General features: G+C 45.0%; 1 protein-coding gene across 4 annotated transcripts in view; it reads right to left on the reverse strand.

The window, feature by feature from the left end:
- Nucleotides 1-1,276: 1,276 nt before the first annotated feature.
- APAF1 (apoptotic peptidase activating factor 1) overlaps nt 1,277-22,173 on the reverse strand; it is a 95,289-nt gene continuing 74,392 nt past the window's right edge. For all 4 annotated transcript variants that reach the window (XM_027855779.1, XM_027855780.1, XM_027855777.1 and 1 more), the window contains 6 exons: nt 20,347-20,472; nt 13,536-13,655; nt 13,024-13,149; nt 12,476-12,601; nt 9,921-10,067; nt 1,277-2,116 (listed from right to left, as the gene is read on the reverse strand). In XM_027855779.1, coding sequence (XP_027711580.1) covers nt 1,970-2,116; nt 9,921-10,067; nt 12,476-12,601; nt 13,024-13,149; nt 13,536-13,655; nt 20,347-20,472 — 792 coding nt within the window. In that variant the 3' untranslated portion in view covers nt 1,277-1,969. The remainder of the gene's footprint in view (nt 2,117-9,920; nt 10,068-12,475; nt 12,602-13,023; nt 13,150-13,535; nt 13,656-20,346; nt 20,473-22,173) is intronic.

Raw genomic sequence — 22,173 nt, forward strand, 5'->3', positions numbered from 1 at the left:
ACCGCCTCCACTTACAGTGATAGCAAGCTGCACTGCTGGAACACTCTGAGGAGGACCGAGAGCTTCTCCCTTCGATACGACAGTGAAAGCGCTACCGATCCCCACCTTATAGACTGCGTTATAACTGAGGCTCAGAACAGTGAAGGAACGTGTCAAGGGCGAGGGGCAGGACTCCACCTTTGGTAGCCTCATTGCACAGCTTTCATGTTGCAGCAGAAAGAGTGCTAAGCTTACAGAAAAGGACCAGAGAATCCAGGTCCTTGCTCAGCCACTCGTGATCTACGAGACCCTGGGCAAAGTCACCTCACCTTTCGAGGCCTCGGTTTCCCTATCTGTAAAAGAAGACTAGAGGACCCCCTGAGAGAGCTCTATGCTACAATGACATCCTCTACTTCTCCATTCCCTGCCTCCTACTGCTGAATGCTGGTACAATTTTGCCTTCAATTGAATGGCACTCTCTGGTATGGCTAGACCATTTGGCAGATTTCAGAACAGTTAGTCCTGAGATGCCCATGGCACCCCAAGTGGAACATCCGCTTTTCACACACTTTTTGAAGGGGGCAAAAAAGTCCCTACAAAGTTACAACTGGCATTGCTGAGAGTTATAAAGTCCTTCCTTTAAACATGAACCAAGTCCTAGGGGGTTCTCTGTTCATAAAAAAAATAACAGCAGTTTTAAAGTCTCACTGAGATGGAAGGGACCTTCAACGACCATCTAGTTCATTTTGTAGTTAAGGAAACGGAGACCCAGAGAGATTAGCATAAGTCACGCCATTCATCAAAGAACCTGATAGGACTATCTCTGTAATTAAACTTTCCCCTAATGAAGATGGGTTTCCCCTACCCCAAAACTATTTTCTGGTAGAAAGGTATTCACTTACCCCCCCCCAAAAAAAATGGATTCTAATAATTCTGAGTGTAGGGCTCAGACAATGAAAGATTCTGACCAGGAAGGAGAGGTGAAGGGACTGAGAGCCCATAACATCAAACCCAAATCACATTTCTAGAGTCTACTTATGGCTGGCCCACTATGATCTCCCTGGTACCATGTTCACTGGGGGAGGGGGAGGGAATGAAAAATATGTGGGCTAATGGATTTGGTTTTTCCTCATCCTTCCATAATGACTACTTTATAAAGGAGCAAGTTTGAAATGTAAAGGTTCACTGTACTGAGTCAATTTAAGTTAACATTGCAACCACAAAATATTTTTAAAGCAGTTTTGGGGGGAATAACCCAGACCTGTGATTTCACTGGTAGAGACCCTGACATAGAAATTCCCTCCACCAATGCAGATCATCTGCCACTTATAGTCTTAAAGAGTGGGACACTGACAGGTTAAATGACTTTCCCCTACACAGCAGAGGCAGGAAGTGACCCCATGTCTTCCTGATGCCAAGGCCAGTTGGCCCTCCAGCCACCTCAGTACACAGCTCCTCATAAAGCACATTTATGAGATACAAAACATTTTTAACTTAAAAGATATTCTCCTTCATCTAAATGCCTTCCCTCACAATGAGGGTGGGGGGTCAGAGGGAGGTAAGAGTTCCTCTGTGAAGGCACCTCCCTAGACCAACCCCCCAAACTTGAAAGGCATTTATCCTACTTCCCAGATATCTATTTTCTTTTTACTCTCATTAATTATGTCAACTAATTTGAATATATCTGAAAATAGAATTATATCAACAGTATAACAAGCTACATAAATTTCCTTTTGCATCTGAAAGTATAAACTGTTAACAATAATAATGATTATGGAAAACAAGATTAAAGGTGTGCTCATTTGGGGAAAAATCTACATAAACATTATTCATCTGACAACAAGTGCTTGTAATGAATTCAATACTACAAAATGATTCACAGTTTAGCAAAACTTGACACACAGAGTCTGATTGGGACCTCCCCCTCCCCCCAATTCCAAAGCACCTAGCCCCAAGCAGTCACGGATGACTTACACCGGGCGTAGCAATATCATTCCAGTGCTTGTAGTACATATAAAATTCCAAGATTATCAACAGTCACGTATGTTCTGAAACTAGGAGACACGTGTATTGTCTTGAGGCTGGTTCCATTGGTGTAGAAGGTCTGTGAGGATTCGCCGGTGTCCACGTTCCACCACTATCAGAAGACAAAACAGAGTCTCAGGTGGAGTTAATGGCCTACAGAGTGAATCACAAAATCACAGAATCTAGCGGCCATCGAGTTTGACCCATGATTACAACGAAAAGAGTGGTGCCCCTACTAGCTGTCATCTGTGTCTCATCACTCCTCTACTCCCAAGCCCACTGAAACCCAACCCAACTGTAGATAAGGGTCCCCTGATAAGGTCATGGGCCTCATGTACAAAGGGCAAGTGAAGGACAGCATGGGGTTAGGAAGGCTGGGTTCAAGCTTGATTCTGGTATTTGACCTTGCATAAAAATTACTTGAACTCTGAGCCTCAATCTCTTTCTCTGCAAAGTGAGGCTAATGCACATTGTAAGTACCTCACTAAGCTGTTGTGAGTTCCTGTAATGTAAGTGAATGAGTTCCTGCATGTAAAGTGTTTTGTAAAAAAGTGCTATCTAAAGGTCAGGTATTATAATTCATTATCTTATTTTTCTCATCTTTTGGATGAGGTTCTGACTGAGCCGGTCCAAAGATGATTGCTATGCTCTTATTATACCTACCTATTTGATGCTCTTTAGATTCTCCGACAAGTAGATAAACTGACTGCTTTTTGTGATTTCAATGAGAGTATTTGCTTATTATCTACCAGTCAGGCTCCCTGATTACCTTGGTAATTGCTACACAAAGCGATCCACTAACATGCAGGTGTTAAGTGCCTACTATGTGCCGGGCTTTGTACTGATCACAGGGTTACAAAGACAAGATTCAGACAATTCCTGCCCTTAAGGGGCTGAAAAGTTTATAGGGGGAGATAACACATACACAGGTATAAATGGAGAGACAAAATAAATACAAAGTCATTTTGGGGGGAAAGATTGGCAGCCGGGAAGATCAGAATAGGATTCAAGCAGAAGGGTAGTCTTTGATCAAGGTGAGTCAACCAACAAGCATCTGCAAAGTGCCTACTATGTGCCACGTACTGTACTAAGCACGGCTGGGGATACAAAGAATGTCAAAAGACAGTCGCTGCTCTCTTGGAGCTCAGGGCCTGATGAGAGAGACAGCATGAAAACATTATGGACACACAAGACAGAGACAGGGTACATGGTGGGCAATGAAGGAAGCTGGGGTCTCCAGAAGGGAGAGGTGAGGAGGCTCTCAGGCATGATGATGGCAGATGGAAGGTTCTGGGGGAAGATCAGCAAGGGCTGACTGGCTGGATTCTATAGCATGTGGAAGTCTGGAGTAAGGCTGCGAAGGGGTTTGAATGACAGAAAGAGGAAGAGGCCAAGTGGCCACTGGAGTTTATTAGGCAGGGGGGTGATGTGGTCAAACCTTATTTAAAGCATGCCAATTTTTGGCACCTGAATGGAAGATGGATTTGGGAAAAAAAAAAAGAGGCAGGAGATTAGGAGGCTATTGAAATAATCCAAGAGATCAGGAGAACCTGAACTAGGGTGGTAGCCATGTAAGTAGAAAAAAAGGGGACAGGAGGGAGAGAAGGAGAGGTGGAAAGGGAAAGGCAGAGAGGCAGAAAGAGAGAGAAGAAAGATGAGAGATGATATGACAGTACACTTAGAGAATCAACTAAAAAACTATTTGAAATAATTAACAACTTCAGCGAAGTTGCAGGATATGAAATAAACCCACATAAATCATCAGCAGTTCTACATATTACAAACAAAGTCCAGCAGCAAGAGACAAAGAAATTCCATTTTAAATAACTGCAGACAAATAAAATACTCGGGAGTCTACCTGCCAAGACAAACCCAGGAACTATATGAACACATACTTTTCACACAAATAAAGTCAGATCTAAACAATTAGAGAAATATTAATTGCTCATGGGTAGGTCAAGCCAATATAATAAAAATGACAATTTTATCTAAATTAATTTATTTGCTCAGTGCCATGACAATCAAACTACAAAAACTTATTTTACAGAGCTTTAAAAAACTAGTAACAAAGTTCATCTGGAAGAACAAAAGGTCACCAAAGGAATCAATGAAAAAAAAGTGAAGAAAAGTGGCCTAGAAGCACCAGATCTCAAACTACATTACAAAGCAATAACCATCAAAACAATCTGGTACTGGCTAAGAAATAGTTGTGGAGTAATGGAACAGATTAGGTACATAATACACAGTAGTAAATGATCATAGCAATCTAGTGTTTGATAAACCCAAAGAGCCAAGCTTTCGGGACAGAAACTCATTATTTGACAAAAACTTCTGAAATTGAAAAAACTGGAAGAGTATGGCAGAAACTAGGTTTAAACCAACATCTCACACCATATACCAAGATAAAGTCAAAATGGGTTTAAGTTTTAGAGATAACAGGTGATACCATAAGCAAATTAGGGGAACATGGGAAATTTTACCTGCCAGATCTAAGAATGTATGACCAAACAAGACAGATAGCATTAGAGGATGTAAAAATGGGTAATTCTGATCATATTAAATTAAAATTAAAATTAAATTAAATTAAAAAGGGTTTACACAAAGTCAAAACAGCCAAGGTTAGAAGGAAAGCAGGAAACTGGGGAAAAAAAATTTTACAGCATGGTTCTCTGATAAAAGCTTCATTTCCCAAATATAGAGAACTGAATCAGATTCATAAGAATACAAGATACAAGTCATGCCCCAATTGATAAAGTCAAAGGATATGAACAGGAAGTTTTCAGAAGAAATCAAAGCTATCTATACATATCTGAAAAAAATGTTCTCGATCACTGTAATTAGAGAAACGGAAATTAAAACAACTGTGAAAAACCACCCCACACCAATCAAATTGGCTAATATGACAGAAAAGGAAAATGACAAATGTTGGAGGGGATGTGGAAAAACTGGGACACTAATGCATTGTTGGTGGAGTTGTGAACCAATCTAACCCTTCTGGAGGGCTATTTGTAACTATGGCCAAAGGGATATAAAACTATGTATACCCTTTGACCCAACAATATCACTACTAAGTCTAAATCCCAAAGGAAAAAAAAAGGAAAGGGATCTATATTTTCAAAAATATTTACAGCAGCTCTTTTTGTGGTGGTAAAGAATTGGAAATTGAGGGGATACTCATATGACTGTGATGGAATCCTATTGTGCTATAAGAAATGACAATCAGACTCTTTTTGGAAAAACCCGGGAAGACTTATATGAACTCACGCAGAGTGAAGTGAACCAGGAGAATGTTGTACACAGTAACAGCAATATTACACAATGATCAGCTATGAATGACTTAGCTACTCTCAGCAATGAAATGATCCAAGACAATTCCAAAGGACTCATGATGAAAAATGCTATCCACCTCTAGAGAAAAGAACTGATAGAGTCTGAATGCACACTGAAGCGTACTTTTTTTACTTTATTTTTCTTGGGGGTTTTTTTGGCCTGTATTCTTTTGCACCATAGCTAAATATGAAAATATATTTTGCATGATGGCACATGTGTAATCTATATCAAACTGCTTGTCTTCTCAAGAATGGGGAAAGGGAGGGAGAGTGGGAGAAAATGTGGAATTCAAAATTTTTATGAACGAACGTTCAAAAACTTTTACCACGTAATTGAGAAAAAATAAAATGTAATAAAAAAGACAACAATATTTTAATTAAAAAAAAAAGAATTACCAAATGGAGACAGCCCTGCACAGAGAAGAGCTAAGGACCTGGGTTCAAGTTCTGCCACTAACACAAGCAGATTGAGTGACCCTGGTCGAGTGCCTTCACCTCTGAGGCCCCAAGCTACTCTTTGAGACTCGAAACTGCAGTGAAGGTAGGGGATCGATCTATTTGGAAATCTACATGATTTCAATATAAAAGATATCAACAAAAATGAGTTTCCCCAAAGCTGCACTAGTTCTTCTTATGACTGTGAGCATCCTTCTCCCTGCATCAGTCAGAATCATGGCAGCCTGGGTACCATTTCATGTCCACATTCCACAGCCTAGCCTGGCACACTTTCTTTAGTGCTACCAGGAACATGGACCTGGGGAGTTAAGGGCTGCCGGCACCTCCTTCATCTTCCTGACATTCCATTTCAAGCCTCCATTCAGGAATAAACAGGCTCCAAAGGCCTGTGTTCTCAGCCATCACAGAAGCTGTTGCTTTGACTTTTAATTTGCTCCATCACTCTCAGATACATTCCTGAGGCTGTGTAAATACAGCTGGCACATTATTATCATCATCAGCTCAGCTACGCCAGTTGTTTCACCGTAAGAGGCCAGCAGACAAGGGCTACCCAGGGATGGCCAAACAGCCCAGGTCAGAAACGGAGCAGGTCGAGTTCCCAGACTGGTAAGCAGGAGCACTGGGTCCATAAGTGGCAGCTGCACTCCAAGAGCCTGGACCTAGATAGTCAGATCCCTGCTGTTTCACAGAAGCTGTTGTCTCTGATGTGTCCACAGCAACAAGGAGGCTTTCACATACTGATAGCACTTGCTGGGTTTTACAGAATTCTGAGGATTAGGCCACTGACGGCCATAGTACCCGGTAAGCCAGGTAAATTCTGATAGGGCGTGGGGGAACAGCATTTCTGTGATATTGTGCCAGAGACCCCCCAAGGTAGACTGGAAAGAGTGCTACGTTTGGAGTCAGGGGACCTGAGTTCAAATCCCAGTTCTGCCGACCTTGGCACTGGCTGACCTCCAAGCCCAAAATGCTCTGCCTCCGCACCTTCACCTCTTAGAATCCCTTAGCTTTTCCTTCAAAGTTCAGCTCCAGCACCACTTCTCATACGAGGCCTTTGGTGATCTCACTCAACCACAACAGCTTCGAATTTTCTTTGTGCAGGTTTTGTATATGCCTATAAATGTACACATTATTATCCCCTGATAAAATATGGTCTCCCTGAGGGCAGGCACTATTTTGTGCTTCGCTACTAGCACTGTATGTGGCACACAGTAGGCACTTAATAAATGCTTTCTGATTGACTACTACCCGTGTGACCTTAAGCAAGTCACCTCGAATCTCATGCTCCATGTCGGGTTCAATGCTTTCTGAGCCCTGTTGAGATCCTAAACATCAAATCAGGGGCGGTGGGTCTAGCCAAGGGGTCATCACCTCTGTGGCATAGTCTTAAGTGTGGAAGCCCTGGGAGCCCCTCTCACAATCACGCCTTCTGCCTACATACATCACTGGAGGAAAGGCTCTATTTCTGTTAGTGCTCAGTAAAAAGAAACGTGTCATTTCCGCACCAGCCAAGTTCACAGACCCTGCAGATTTTGCTGGGGGGCTGTGTGCCGCAGGTTAAGAACTGCTGGTATTTGGAAAGAGAACAGATTTTTGAGTAACAGCACATCAGGTTCAGTCCCGATTCTGTATCAGACAATCTGTGTGACCTTGGTCCAGTCACCTCCGGCCTTCAGTTTCCTCCCATGCAAGATGAGAGGGGCAGCTGAGATGTTCTCCACAAGCCTCCCTACCTCCAACATGACATCCCTGTGACCCAATCTCATCGAATCAATATTTCAGGCTATGAGTGAGTGGAGCCCAGGCCTCTCCAAAGCCTTAAAGATTCTGTTAGCATTGGCTCATAGAGCTGGTTAAGACTTTGTGGGTAGTGAAAATAACAAGAAAAATGATTACTACAGACAAGGCTCAGAGACTCAGAAGTGAAGGGCCCTGCCCAAAGTTATCCAGCCACGAAGTGTCTGAGGCAGGAGTCACACACTGTTCTTTCCAAATCAGAGACCGGGAATGTACTTCTGCAGGGGCGCATGGTGGCCAGGGCGCCGACTCTTCCTAAGGCGAACATCTGTACCCTAGGAACTGATTACAGAGGCGTTCCTGAACAGCTGGGTGCAAACAGAGATTTTTTGCAACTCAGAATGCCTATTTAAATGAAACCAACAAACTTGCTCGGTACAGTGGAAAGCACTCTTTCAGCGCCTGGGGTCTAAGGACCTAAGTTCCTCTGCTTCTGATGCCTCCTGCCAGGGTAACCTTGGGCAAGTCACTTCCCCTCTCGGGGCCTCAGTTTCCTCATCTGTAAAATGAGAGGGTTGACCTTCCTGCTCCAGATCTATGACACAATTCAATTCAATTGACTAAATGTCCATGATGTGCCAGGCACTGTGCTAAGCTAGGGAGATACAGAAACAAAAACAATTCTTGCCCTCCTACAAACTACGTAAAAGAACCTCAAAATGAGTCCTTTGGGAGTACAAAGAAATATGCCCTAATGTACCTGATGTGTAAAGGCAGATTTCCTATATGACACAACTCCAATTGACTAGAACCCAGCTATGCAGAACTCTTAATTAACCAGAACTCTTCTCTAGATGTGAATTTTATCAGAAAAACAAATAATAACCAATAATCCGAAGAATGAGTACAGTGGCTGACATTCCTGACTACAGCCAGCTCGTCGGCTCATTTGGGCCTTACAATTACTCTCGCACAAGCACGATCACCCCGGCCTTACAAACCAGGCAAACTGAAGCTACGAGAAATTACACATCTCACCCAGGGTCACACAGGGAATTGGAAGAACCAAGCCTGGGCCTGGAGCAAACCCAGGGCGGTGGGAAAAGCCCCGAACTAGGAGTATTACACTCGGGACCCGGGTCTACGCCCTTCTGGTGGGGGCCAGAGGCTCAGAAATGTCATCTCCAGTGCTCTCAGAAAGACCCCAGGCATTCCTCAGACACTGCCCTCTGCCACAAGAGGGCAGCAAGAACAGCAGCAAAGACACTGACGAAAAGCTGACAACAATTTAGATCCTCCGAATCCCTGGAGCCTCAGGTATGACTGCTCCTATTTTACAGATGAACAGAATGAGGAGAGGCTTGCCTGGAGGTATCAGAGCTGGGGTTCAGGCCCTAGTGTCTCTCGTGACCCCATGGCATGTGACCTGGTCACTACAGCACACTGCCTCCCTCCCTGCTAGCTGCAGAGGGCACGGCCATGTCAACATGGGCACTTTCTTGCCAGGCGGTGTGCCTGGGCAGAGACACAACACCCCCCCAAGGGACGGGGAATTGATTGTCAGGAGCCCCAGACAACGCCCTGGTACTATTTCCATGGCTGGGAGGCTCCTCCTCTTACAATATTCCTGATGACACGAAGCAGGCCCGCTCAGAGAGCGCTGTGTGTGTGTGTGTGTGTGTGTGTGTGTGTGTGTGTGTGTGTGTGTGTGTGTGTGTGTGTGTGTGTGTGGATGGGGAGGAGAGGACAGGGCATGGGAGTCTACCACTAACCATCCACAACCTCTATCCTAAACCCACTCCAATTCCCCTTAGCTTGACCACAGTCAGAGACAGGCCACATCTCTGAAAGAGTGCCACGCCATGCCTCCCTAAGCCACGGTGTTCTCCCCACTCTACTGTGTTTGCAGAAATGCTCATTTTATTTGGCATTTGTTCAATTCAGAATAAACATTTAATGCTTATTCTATTGAATTCAAACTTTAAAAAAGATTCTAAAAGAAGGTGCTCCAAGTTTCAGGATCTCCATAACTGTTTTTAGCTGTACCTGAGGTATCACTGAGGAAGGAGCTCCCAGGGAGCAAACTTTGAACCAACATAGGCCAGCACCTACTTCACAACTGATGAGTTTGAGAGAGCGGCCTGTGCGCACTGAGAGGTTAAGTGACTTGCCCAGGGCCATAAAAGTGGTATGTGGCAGGACTTGAACCCCGATCTCCCTGAGTCAAGGTCAGCTCTCTCTCCACTACACCAAAGCTGCCCCTCATTTATAGAAAAGCCATGATAATACCTGTCCTAGCTGCCTGCCTCACAGTCACAGGGGCCCAATGCAACAAGCCCATGGCCCCTTCAGGGCCCAGTTCCCTTCTCTCACACATGCTCAGAAGGGCCTTACCTTCAGATAGCCCCCGGCTGACACAAGCATTCTGCCATCAGGAGAAAAGCGGAGGTCGGTCACCCAGCCCACGAAGGTAGCCTCTCCTTTCTCCACAGTCACAGGAACACAGGAATGAAGCCGCTCACCCGTGGAGACATTCCATATCTACACACGCAGGAGAAAAGGAATCAGCAGCAGCAGCAGCAGCCAGAACACAACCTGCTTCAGAGTCAGAGCCAGAGGCTGCCGCCCCCTCCCCGGACCCTCCATCCTGGCCGGGGATGCTCCAGACCACAGCACCCAGGACGCAGAGAAGAAAACTGACAAGACCCAACTTTCCTGCACGAGATGTCAAGACGCAACACAAACTTACCACAAAAACAGGGAGAAAACCCCCCCCCGCCAGAATCAACCCTCCCTCGGCACTCATGCACAACCCCCCATCTCCCATCTCCGCGCCTTTGCTGCTGGTTGTGCCTCATGCCTCAAACACCTTCCTTTCTTACCTCGGCCTCTTGGAGAAGAATCCCGGGCTTTCCCTGAGATTCAATTCAAGCATCACCTTCCCTATGAAGCCTGGTCTGATGCCCCTAGCTGCCGGTGCCTTCCCACAAAATGTGACCTGGATTTATTCTGTCTCTAACTTGCATGAGCTGGCTGTGGCAAAGTGGATGGAAAGGTGACCTCAGAGGCATGGGTTCAAGATGTGCTTCTGACAGAGACTCCCCGTGTAATCGTGCATGTCTGTACACACACATAGATGCGTACAGACTGTGTACACGTAGTACATGAGATACACAGTATCTATGTTACATACACTTACACGTAGACATGCGATCTCCCTGTGATTTCTGGTGTAGGGAGCTCCTTCCAAAGACGCAGGTCAGGCCCCTGAGAAGGCAAGGGACTTGACCAGGTTCACATGCCAGGGATGGGTCAGAGGCAGGACTTGAACCCAGGCCTCTCTGGCTCTCTCTCCACTGTGCCATGCCTCAGTTGAAGCCCTTCCATATCTGAATACTGCACTCTATATCCAAGTTTACATCAACAATCACCACCAAAGCAGCCCCAAGAATGGCATGGAGTGGCAACGACTTTCTTCGGCACTGACTATGCATTAGAACTGAACTAAGTACTCAGGACAGTGAAAGAAGAGCAAGGTGGTCCTGGCTCTCATCGAGTGAGGCAACGCAGATAGGAGGGTTCAGCTGCCGGGCAGATAGAAAGGCCGCCAGGTCTTAGGGAGCAGAGGCAAGGCAGATGGCAATGCCAGGGAAGCCAGAGGGCACAGGGTCAAGGCACAGAAAGACTGGCCAGAGATCTGATTGGGAAAGAAGGTCGGTACTCTGGTCACGTGGCAACAGCAAGGAATCCAGACGGCCTACCCCCTGCTGCCCCGGTACCCAGGGACCGTCTCTGGTTTGGGGTTGGGTGGCTGATTTTTTAACACTGGGTCTATGTCACCCAGGCTGGAAGTGCTACAGTCGCCACTCATAGGCCCAAGCCCGCTGCTAACCCACTCAGCACAGAACTTTGGACCGCTCCATTTCTGGGCCGCCTGATGCCTCCTTAAGCAACCTGGTGGCCCCCTCCCACACTGGAACTGCCCTTAGTGAGGACACCCAATTGGCACAGCTCACTGTAGCTCACAACTGCCAAGCTCAAGAGAAGCAGCTTCCCCTCCCCAGAAGCATGCATATGCCCCAACACCTAGCTGCACAGATAATGTCAAAAGTCCCACAGGAAAGTCTCCATCATGTTTCACAGCAATTTAGGGTGGACAATGACAAGAGCTGCCCAAGTCAAAAAGGTGCTGATGGGTCGAGCACCCCTTCAGTGTGGTCCTGGCTCCCCAAAGAAGCACTGTCGCATACACGCATAGTCTTAGCACAGCCCAAAGGACTTCAGTTCCAAATAAAACTGGTTTGAGAGACACATGCATTTCTTAAACTATAGGGAAATGAGAGCCATCTAGCTGCAGACACACCTCCCTGCCTCCCAAAAACCTCCAACGTTCAACATCTGAAATGCTCATCTCTCCTCCACTGACTAACAAACCAAGCAGGGGAGCAGGCCCTCGAGAGAGGACAATACCTTGGGCTTGGACAGCCTGCCTGCTTCATGGTCAAAGGGTTCAGAATAATTGGGCTTTCTTTCTTTCTTTCTTCTCTAAAAAGTATTCATTTGCCATTTGAGGAGAAGACAAAGGAACATTTTAAAAAATCGTTTCTCCCTCCAATTCTGCCAATATAAACTGAGCCCAGTCACCTTTTAGAGGGAGGATGACTCCTCCAAGCTCCCACCACCAGGGCTCTAAGACAGAGAGCAACAGCAAATGACTGGGCCTGCCCCCCCACCACCTCCCACTCCAAGGAAAAGCTCGTCCCCGATGGCAAACAGATCATCCTCTGACGTGGGGTGAGGCTGTGAAAACAGCGTGCGCAGAATCTTCGAGGAGACCACACAGGAACGAACAGAGCCAGTTCAAGAGCTTGGGGAGGGGATCACAAGGGTGCTAACACCCTCGAAAACAGGCAACAGAAGCAGCAGGAATGTGGCACCGAGAGCCATACCCTGATTTCTCCATTGTCGTCTCCCGTTGCCAGGAGGGCGCTGTCCCCAGAGAAGACAGAGCATCGCACACAGCCTTCATGACCCCTCAGCTCATGAAGAGGTGAATGGCTCTCAAAGCTCCAAATCTAGGAGGAAAAAGATTTTTAGGAAAGTAGACCCCTCTTTTATAAGCACTGGAAAAACTGTCTGGACTACCCAGCCCAAGAATTACATCTGTTTTTAGAGAATGTATCCGAATAACAATAAATGACACAGAAAATAATCAAATCAAACAGGATTAAGGGGCCTGAGGTATTCTGATCCCAGTACATACACAAAAAAAACTGATTTTATCAGTGCAAGGGAACGCCTTCCACCAAAGAAAATTAATCCAGCTATGACTCTGTACCTAAGTCTTAGGAAGCAATTTGGCTCAGAGAGGTGGAATGCCTCTCCTCAAAGGTGGGATTTGAACTCAGGTCTTTCTGACTCCACACCCAGCACTTGATCCACTGCTGCCTAAGCAAGGCTAAATCACCCACAAGCAAATCCCAATTCACCCAAATACCTTTGCAGTCTTGTCAGCAGAGGTAGATGAAAACTTGGCTGCATTGGGAGAAACATCACAGGACAAAACTGTACCTTGGTGGCAAATAAAGTCCTTCTCGACTCTGCCAGTAAGGATATTCCAAACCTTCAAAAAAATAAAAAGAGAGAGAGGGAATTAGCAAAAACACTTTGAATTTGCGAGCTCACTCAGGAACAGAAGAGATCGACTCCGGCCTCGACACACGAGCTGTGATTTTTCCCAATCAGTTAATCGAAAGAGCTAGAGGCCAACAGAGCTAAGAAACAACAGGTATGGCCAGATCCCTGTTCGAGCCTTCTCGCTGCTTGGAAGGTCCCAAGGAAAGGACACCGATGGGGGTGCCTGGCGTGGGGGGCAGTGGCGCTGGAGAGAGGCTCCCCAACACCACAAACACTCAGGGCTGTGACTGAATCGATGCAGTTTCTACAAAGTCATCCCAGTGACTGGCCAGTACGCCAACAGTCACCACGGCCACCCGAGCTTCCGGTTACCTTCACTGTACCGTCAAACGACCAGGTCAGGAGCCGGGAATTCTGCAGGAGCCGAAAGTCCTTCACGGGCTCCTGGTGCGCTTTGAGAAACACAAACTCCTCCGACTGCCAGTTCCACACCTGCGGGACAAGGCGATAAAGTCATCTGCTAGGAACCCTACTGGGGCATACACATCTTGGTGCCTCCTGACAGAGAAATGTGCTTGCCCACATGCAGGCACTGTGGTACAGTGGACAGTGGTACACGTTCAGTCGGAAAGATGCGAGTTCAGATCCTGACTCCGACACTTCAAAGCGACATTCCAAAAGCAGGGATCTACTCCTTTCACGCCCTTGCTCAAAAAGCTCCAGGAGTTCTCCCATGCCTCTAGAACCCAACTCAAGCCCCTCTTTGTATTTAAAATCCTTTGCAGACCTGACTCTGGCCCACCTGCTCAGGCTCATCGCACCTCACTCCTCTTCTTACACTCTGCGACCCAGCTCTACAGGGCTCCTTGCTGTTCCTTACATCCCATCTCCAGTCTCTGGACCTTTGCATGGGCTGTGCCCCATGCCTCGGATGCCTTCCCTCCTCACTGCTGCCTCTTAGAGCCCTTCCTCTCCTTAAGGCTTAGCTCAAGCCTCGAGGTCTCCATGACTCGCTCCTTGACATCACCAGTTACTCCCCAGCTGCTAAGGCCCTCCTTTCCAACCTACTTTATGTGTGTTCTGTACGTATCCTGTACATGCTCAGGTGTAAATGTGTTGTCTTCCTTGACGAAACATAAGCCCTTTGAGGGAAGGGACTGCCTTGTCTTCATCTTTGCCTCCCCAGTGCCTGACACATAGCAGGTGCTTAATAAATGCTCGACGATTAAGTTTTGTGGTGGAAATAATTTACTTATCCAGGTTTCTGAACCACAAAAATCTTTGCAAAGCCACAGATGTTAATTAACTGAAAACCTCTAGTGTTCTGGACTGGTCAACCGACCCCCACACAAAGGTGAAGGAAATAAAGATTTCATTCAACAAGCATTTATTAAACTCCTATTATGTACCAAGCACTAGCAACAGAAAGGCATTATCACCATCATTATTATTGTTATTACTATTTTATACACAAGTATCTTTTCAAACAAGAAGGATGAAGTTGGGGTTGCGCTGACCCTTGAACTTCATTCTCATCTGAACTGACCAGACGAGGGAACACACACACACACACACACACACACACACAGATACACACACAAAGTTGGGTACAGAAATGGATTTCACTCAGCAGGGAAATAGGAAGGGAAGAGTGGCGGCAGAATTAGAAGGAGGGTAGATTAAATGAGGGATGATTAGTCTTAAGCAAAAAAAACTCTAGCAAAGTACAAAAATATTTATGGTTCTTTTTTGAAGTGGCAAAGAATGGACTCTGAAGGGGTACATGAAACCATTAATTGGGTTTATATATACCATATATTTATATACACCATAAAATTATGGTATATAAATGTGATGGAATACTGTTGTTCTGAACTCTTATTAGCCTATGACCTACCACGATTGCAGAAGACTAATAATGAAACATGCTATCCACCTCCTAACAAAGAGAAAGGACGTCAAGCACTCTACTCTCATTTATAAAAACATTTTTCAATTCTTTTTTTAATTCTCGCTTCATCTCTCCCAGGAATTCTGGTTGAGTTTGTGCTCAAGCTGTGTTTTTCTCTAAGGCTTTGCCCGCAGATGTTTTAGAGTCATTCTCTTCTTCTGGACAGGTATACTGAGCACCCCTGACATAATACCTCATTATGGTGTGGTTCTTTTCTTGTTTTCCCATTCTTCTAGCACACTTTCTGAGTTCAGACCTGAAGCTACGGCTGGACTCTGTGGCACTTCTGGAAGGAAGGTCTGAGCTGCTTTCTTGGGGTTTTGAGTGACATTTTATTTCAGGATCTCAGGGACAGCTCAAGTTGAGAACCTCCAAGTTTTCAGGGCTCCCAAAATGGTCTGATTCAGGGCACAGCCTGATTGCCCCCCTTGGTGTGAGCACTGTAAGATTCTGACCTTGGCATAGGTCTGCGAAAGAAAGATGCTGCAGGACTCCAATCCTCTTGGCCATGTGGAAGCTCTGTTGGCTCAGAGCTACAGACCTGCAGACTTCCCTGTGGTCTGGGATTCCTGCCCTCATTCTTCCTCTTAGGCTGGGCTAGATGCTGGAAGTGAGACCCTGTTCTGAGATGGGGGTCTGAGTCACACTGCTACACAGCTGCTGGCTTCTGGACTTCTTACTTTCTCCAAACACCACCCAGGGCCTTCCTGTCTGGGAATGCCACTCCCTAAATACAGGTCCCCTTTTCAGTCCACGTTGGGTCTGTCACCAAGAACACAGTAGGGGGAAAGGGATCTGCCAATTCAGCCCTGTCCTCATCTCCATGCCCTGTGAGTCTACAAAACTCCGTGAGTGTCTTTCTGTGCCTAGCTAAGCCAAACAAGGAAATCGTTGTGACTTCTTGTGGATTTCTCCAGCAGGATTCAGTCTGGCACATTTTCTAGATTCTTAGGAGGAATCTGTGGAGTAAAAGCTCATCACATTGCTTCCTAATACTCTACCATCTTGGCTCCACTTTTTTCTTTTTCGGGCTTTAAAAAATACTATTTGTTACATGGAATGGCTGGAGCTGGGGAGGGGGATGAGGGATGCTGGATATAACAATGATGGTGGAAAAAAACCAGAAGATATCAATGAAAACTTTTTTATAAATTATACTTAAAAGAAGTTCAGCTTCATGTAAATTCCTCATTTTGTTTTTTGGTTTTCTTTCTGTACCAGAATGGTCACATTTATTAATGACTGTGCAGGTCATAGGGCTAGAGACTGGACTTGTGATTTTATTGGCAGTGGATACTCCCAGAGGAGGAAATTCCCCTTTACCAATGTAAATTCACATTCATTTTAATGGAGAATTTGGGAACCAAAATTTGAGCTTTCATATATTTTAATAAATAATATAATAATTTCATATAAAATACTATTTTAAAATGTATTGAAGTCTAAATTTGGTACCTATAATATATTTTAAAATAAAATAGGGCAGCTGGGTGGTGCGGTGGACAGAGCAGTACTTCTTAAACTGTGAAAAATTTGGCAACAGTAAAAGGTTTCTGAACACAAAACAACCAAAAATTAATTAAAAATCAAACACATAATGAATCTAAGGTGTTTCTGACAGTGCTGGCCCAAGATACATCATGCAACTTCATTGCAGCCTGGGTTATGAACACAAAGCATGTGTACTTTGCACTGTGAATTCGATCAGGCTATGCAACACTAACAAACTGCTGGGGTTGCCAGTGGAAGAACTTTTAAGAAGCCCTAGGATAGAGCTATGGGCCTGAAAACAGGAAGACCTAAGTTCAAATCCAGCCTCAGATACTTACTAGCTGTGTGACCCTGAGCAAGTCATTTAACTGTTTGCCTCAGTTTCCTCATCTGTAAAATGAGCTGGAGTAAGAAATAGTAAACTACTATAGTATCTTTGCCAAGAAAACCACAAAAAGGGCCATAAAGGATCAGAGATGACTGAAACAAATGAACAACAGCAAAAATTAAATAAATCAATTAATTTGATTATCCTATTTATTATCAATCAACTACTTAAAATCTTTTTTTTTCAATCCAAATAAATCAGTCCCTCAACAAGTCACAAATTAGAGTTGCCCAAAGAGATAGGAAGTGCAGTGGTTTGCCCAGGGTCACATGGCCAGCTGGTGTCAGCCACAGCACCTGAATCCGAGTTTTCCTAGCTCCAGGGCCTCTCTGTATCTACTGTATCATGCAGCCTCTCATTAAAATATTTTTAGAAACCAGCATTCTCTTCATCTGTGGCCCAGATGGAAACATTGACCTTCCAGCTTTACACCAACTCTCACTGAAAGTGACCTCCGCCTTCTGAGATCTAAGCACTGCGACCAGGTCAGGAGTGCTTCTTCAGCTCTGCAGGACAACTCTCCTGCCTTTCAATCACTCCTCATTATGTTGCTTTTTTAAAACCGCAGACAGGCCATTTCTCAGAAGCCTCGAGCAAGAGTCTTACGATAAGGATCTACACTTCTGGGAACATTCCCTCACTTACAAAGGGCCTGAGCAGGGGAAAGTGGGGGAGCTTCTAAGACAGAATCACCAGAGGGACTGCAGGGCTTCGTTCTGGCTGGGAGACCTTGAACTTCAAGCTGGTTACAAAACTCTCTAACTTTATCTCCGACAGGAAAGACAGGCAAACAGCTGCCTGGCAAGATTTCATCTGCTTCATTCCTATTTGTGGTCTGGTTTTACAGATTTCAAAGACATTCATGGGAGAAGAAAGGCAAGCATGTGCGGAGCTCAGGGCTCAAATGCCTTGGTCTAGCTATCAACACACCCGGGGGCCACATTAGTTAGCCAACCTCCATCTGGAAGCAAAATTCTCCCATCGTATCTTATTCTTTTAATAGATCGCACAAAAAAAAAGAGCTCATTTATGACTTTGGTGGGGGTGGGAAGGGGGTATGATTTAGGCTTCTTTTTTTTTCTTTTTAGATTCTAAGTAGCTAAAGTTAAACTAGAAAACCAAAGTATTTTATTAAACTATATTAAAGCCCAAATTTTGGACCCCAAATTCTTCATTAAAATGAGTTAGTCTTTTCAGAGTTGTGACGACCATATACCCCAAATATGGTCATTTTATCCTTCAAAGAAAGGATGACAGCATCTTGCCTTTGTTGTCATTTTTCAGCTATTTCCGACTATTCTGACCCCACTTGGAGTTCTCTTGGCAAGGATATTGGAGTAGTCTATTTCCTTCTCCAGCTCATTTTACAGATGAGGAAACTGAGGCAAACAGGGTGAAGTGACTTGCCCAGGGTCACACAGCTGGAAGCGTCTGAGGCTGAATTTGAACTCACAAAGATGAGTCTTCCTGACTCCAAGCCCCAGTGGTCTGTGCACTTTGGCACTGCCCAGCTGCCCTATCTCACCTTTACAGAGTACTTTAAGGCTTACAAAATGTTTTCCTCATCACTACCCTGTAAGGTAGTGTAAGGTCCAAGAACAAATAAGGACATTATTTCCCATTCTACAGAAGAGGAAACTGAGGCTCAGAGAGGTCTTGTGGCTTGAGTTAAGCGCTGAGGCCCTTGGAGATGAAGTGACTCGCCCCAGGTCACCCAGAGGTAGAACAGTGCCCCGACCCGAAAGCCATTTGCACCACACTGCCTACCGAAGCTCCATTCAGTTCAAATTAATACTACGTTAGCAGATGGGCAAAGGTGACCAAAAAGGACAGTGACGAATATTGGAGGGGCTGCAGGAGAATGCGCCCACTAGTGTCTGGTTGGTGGAGCTGTGGACTAGTTCAGCCATTCTGAAAAGTGGCACCAAAAAGTTACTAAACCGTCCAGACACTTTGACCCAAAAATACCACTACTAAGCCTACACCCAAAGACATCCAAGAAAGGAAAAACAGTTCATGTGTAAAAATATCTCTAGCAGCTCTTTCTACATTGGCAAAGAACTAGAAACTAAGAGGGTCCCACCCTTTGGGGGATGGCCAAACAAATTATGGTATGAACATAATTAAATACTGCTGTGCTATAAGAAATGATGAAGTGGGCAGTTTCAGAGAAACCTTGGAAGACCTGTATGAACTGATGCTGAGTGAAGGGAGCAGAATCAGAAGGACAATTTATACAGCAACAACAATATTGGAAGATGACCAACCATGACTCCAGCTTCAGTATTCAACCCTGAGTTCTCTGACTCCAAAGCCAGAGCTCTTTACACTGCAGGTATCTACCTGATTAGCACAGCAAACATACGTGGTCACTTATAGGATGAAAGAAAAGCGATCAGTCCAGACTCACCGTTGGGCCCATCCACACAGCAGCATATCCCCTTCTGGACAAGTTAGCCTGGCTGGACACTCCACACCCCAATTCGTGCTGTCCCTAGTGCCCTCCTCTCAGAATTCCCTTGCATTTATTTTGCGTCTCTGTATGTGTAGTCTCTCCCCACAGAACCTAAGCTCCTTGAGGGCAGGGACTGTTTCATCTTTGTCTCTATTTTCAGAGTCCAGCAGACTCTGGCACATGGTACACACATAATAAATACTTTTTGATTGATTTGTCTTTGTATCCCCAGGGCCACACACAGTGCCTGGCACATAGCGGGTACTTCATAAATGCTTGTTGATCTCCAGCACCTGACACAGTGCCTGGGACACAGTAGGTGCTTAATATTTAGCAATGCGTGGATGGATTGATTGAAATGACATCTACTGAGCTCTAAGCCTTGCTAGATGGAGCTGGCTGAAGCCTCTTTTGTTCATTCTCTCCATCAGAGGCTCTAAGAAAAGCTGTTTCATCTACAACATCAAAGGAAGGAATTCCACTAAACCAGGAATTCCCATCCTCGGGTACATACACCTCCAAGGCATGCAAGGAACTTATAAACAGGGTACAGAGACTATCGGGTAAATAACTGTATCATCCTTTTAAAATCAATCTCCTAATTTGATTTCTTATTTGCACATAACATGGTAATCTCTAGAATTTATTTCTTTCCATGTTAAATATTAGGTTTGCTAAAAACAAAGGGGTCTGGAGACCAAAAAAGGGTGAAAAACACCACATACAGGATTTTCCCATCATCTGCACAGGTGACCCCAGCAGTGTGCGACACATAAAACCGACCCTAAATACTTCTCAGAAAACACCCTAGATCTGGTTCTTTGACACTTAGTATTCATATGCCAGGGAAAGTGAGCCTCAATCCCACAAAGCTTCATTCACACTTCATCCAACTCACCTGAACTGTGCAATCATCAGAACTTGAAATAAGGGTCCTTCCATCAGAAGTGAACTGGACCCGTCGGACAGCTTTCTCATGCCCCATTCGGGATTGAAACTCTCTTCCATTGAGGAGCTCTAAAATCTTCAAAGTGGAAAAGCACACCAGGATTACTTGGAGGAAAGGTAGGCATTTCGGCACATAAACAGACCCCAGAGCCCTCAGTGTATCAAACAGAAGGGAAGAGATGGCCTTTTTGTGGAGGAAAGGTACCTACCCCCACAGGAAGCAGGCTACCTCTAACTGGAAGAACCACAGATAGCGACTGGCACTGTCTTTGTGAGAAACCTAATAACCAACTCACCAATCAGGTGGCACCCCAGACTTTGCCTCTAAAGAGAGAATGGCGTTTGAGATGGATGAAAGAGGAGAGGAAGATGAATTCCTATGTGCCATCCTAACCCTTAACTTCTTTAGGCCTCAGTTTCCTCATCTGTACAATGGGAGGACTGAGCTTGCTATCCTTTGTAGAATTCCTTCCTGCTCTAAATCCATGATCCCATTATGTAAGTCTCTTCATCTCTTTGGGCCTCAGTTTCCTCATCTGTAAAAATGAGAGGGTTGTGCTGGATGGCTTCAAAGGTCTCTCCCAGCTCTGGACCTAGGATCCTCTGAAAGGGCTGAGAGGGCAGAGAAGTGGCCCCTGCAGGGCATGTGGTACAGGAGACGCCCATTCAGGTTCATGTTGGACTGGATAATAATGACAACACTAACAAAGCCAGCACCTGCTCTACAGACTGGAGCCTTCAAGAGCTGCCTCATGCACTGAAGTGACTTGTCCAGAGTCACACCACCAATGCGTCAGAGGCAGGCATGGAACACAGGCCTGCCGGACCCCAGGCCGGCTCTTGATCTAGTCCTCCCACTATATTTCTCTAATACTAATTATAGTACTGACAGGATGCTTGAAAATTTAAGCAAGTTTAGAGCCCTAAACATGCTTGCAGATGTTTTGACCGATAGGCCATGCTGATTTTTTTCCTCTCTAAGCAATTTGTTGGTTATTGTTAAGTCGTTTTTCAGCTGTGTCCAACTCTCTGTGACCCCATTTGGGGTTTTCTTGGCAAGGATATTGGAGCAGATTGCTGTTTCCTTCTCCAGCTCATTTTACAGAGGAGGAACTGAGGCAAACAGTTAAGTGACCAGCCCAGGGTCACACAGGGTCAGTCAAGTGTCTGAAGCTGGAATGGAACTCATGAGGAGGAGTCTTCCTAACTCTAGGCCTAGCACTCTATCCACTACACCACCTAGTTGCCTTCTCTATGATATTTTTTGTCACATGGGATGGCTGTCTAGGAGAAGGAGAGGGAGGGATTCTAAAGCTGACTATGATGACATCAAAAACCGAAGACATCAATAAAAACTTATTTTCTAAAAAAATTAAGCTTAGAAAGACCTTCATAAGCACTTATTTCATCCTAATTTAATTTTATCCTAATAATTACTCTATAAAGGTGAAGAATACATAGTATTTACATAAATAATATGTAATATGTAATAAATAATAAATACATAGTATTTACATAAATAAATACATAGTATTTACATAAAATAATGAGGAAAAACCCACTGGATGTGAAGTCAGATGACCTGGGCCATATCCTGGCTCTGCTATTTATTCTGTGGGGCCTGGGGCAAATCTTTTAACCTCTATGGACTTCTGTTTCTTCATCTATAAAATGAGACTTTGAACTAGATCACCTCTAAGGTCCATTTTAGCTTGAAATCCTAAAACTCCCATTCTACAGAGAAGAATACTGAGGATTGGAGATTAAGGCCTGGCAA

The sequence above is a fragment of the Vombatus ursinus genome, unplaced genomic scaffold (genome assembly GCF_900497805.2).
Source record: "Vombatus ursinus unplaced genomic scaffold, bare-nosed wombat genome assembly UNPS02011334.1, whole genome shotgun sequence".
NCBI lineage: Eukaryota > Metazoa > Chordata > Mammalia > Diprotodontia > Vombatidae > Vombatus > Vombatus ursinus.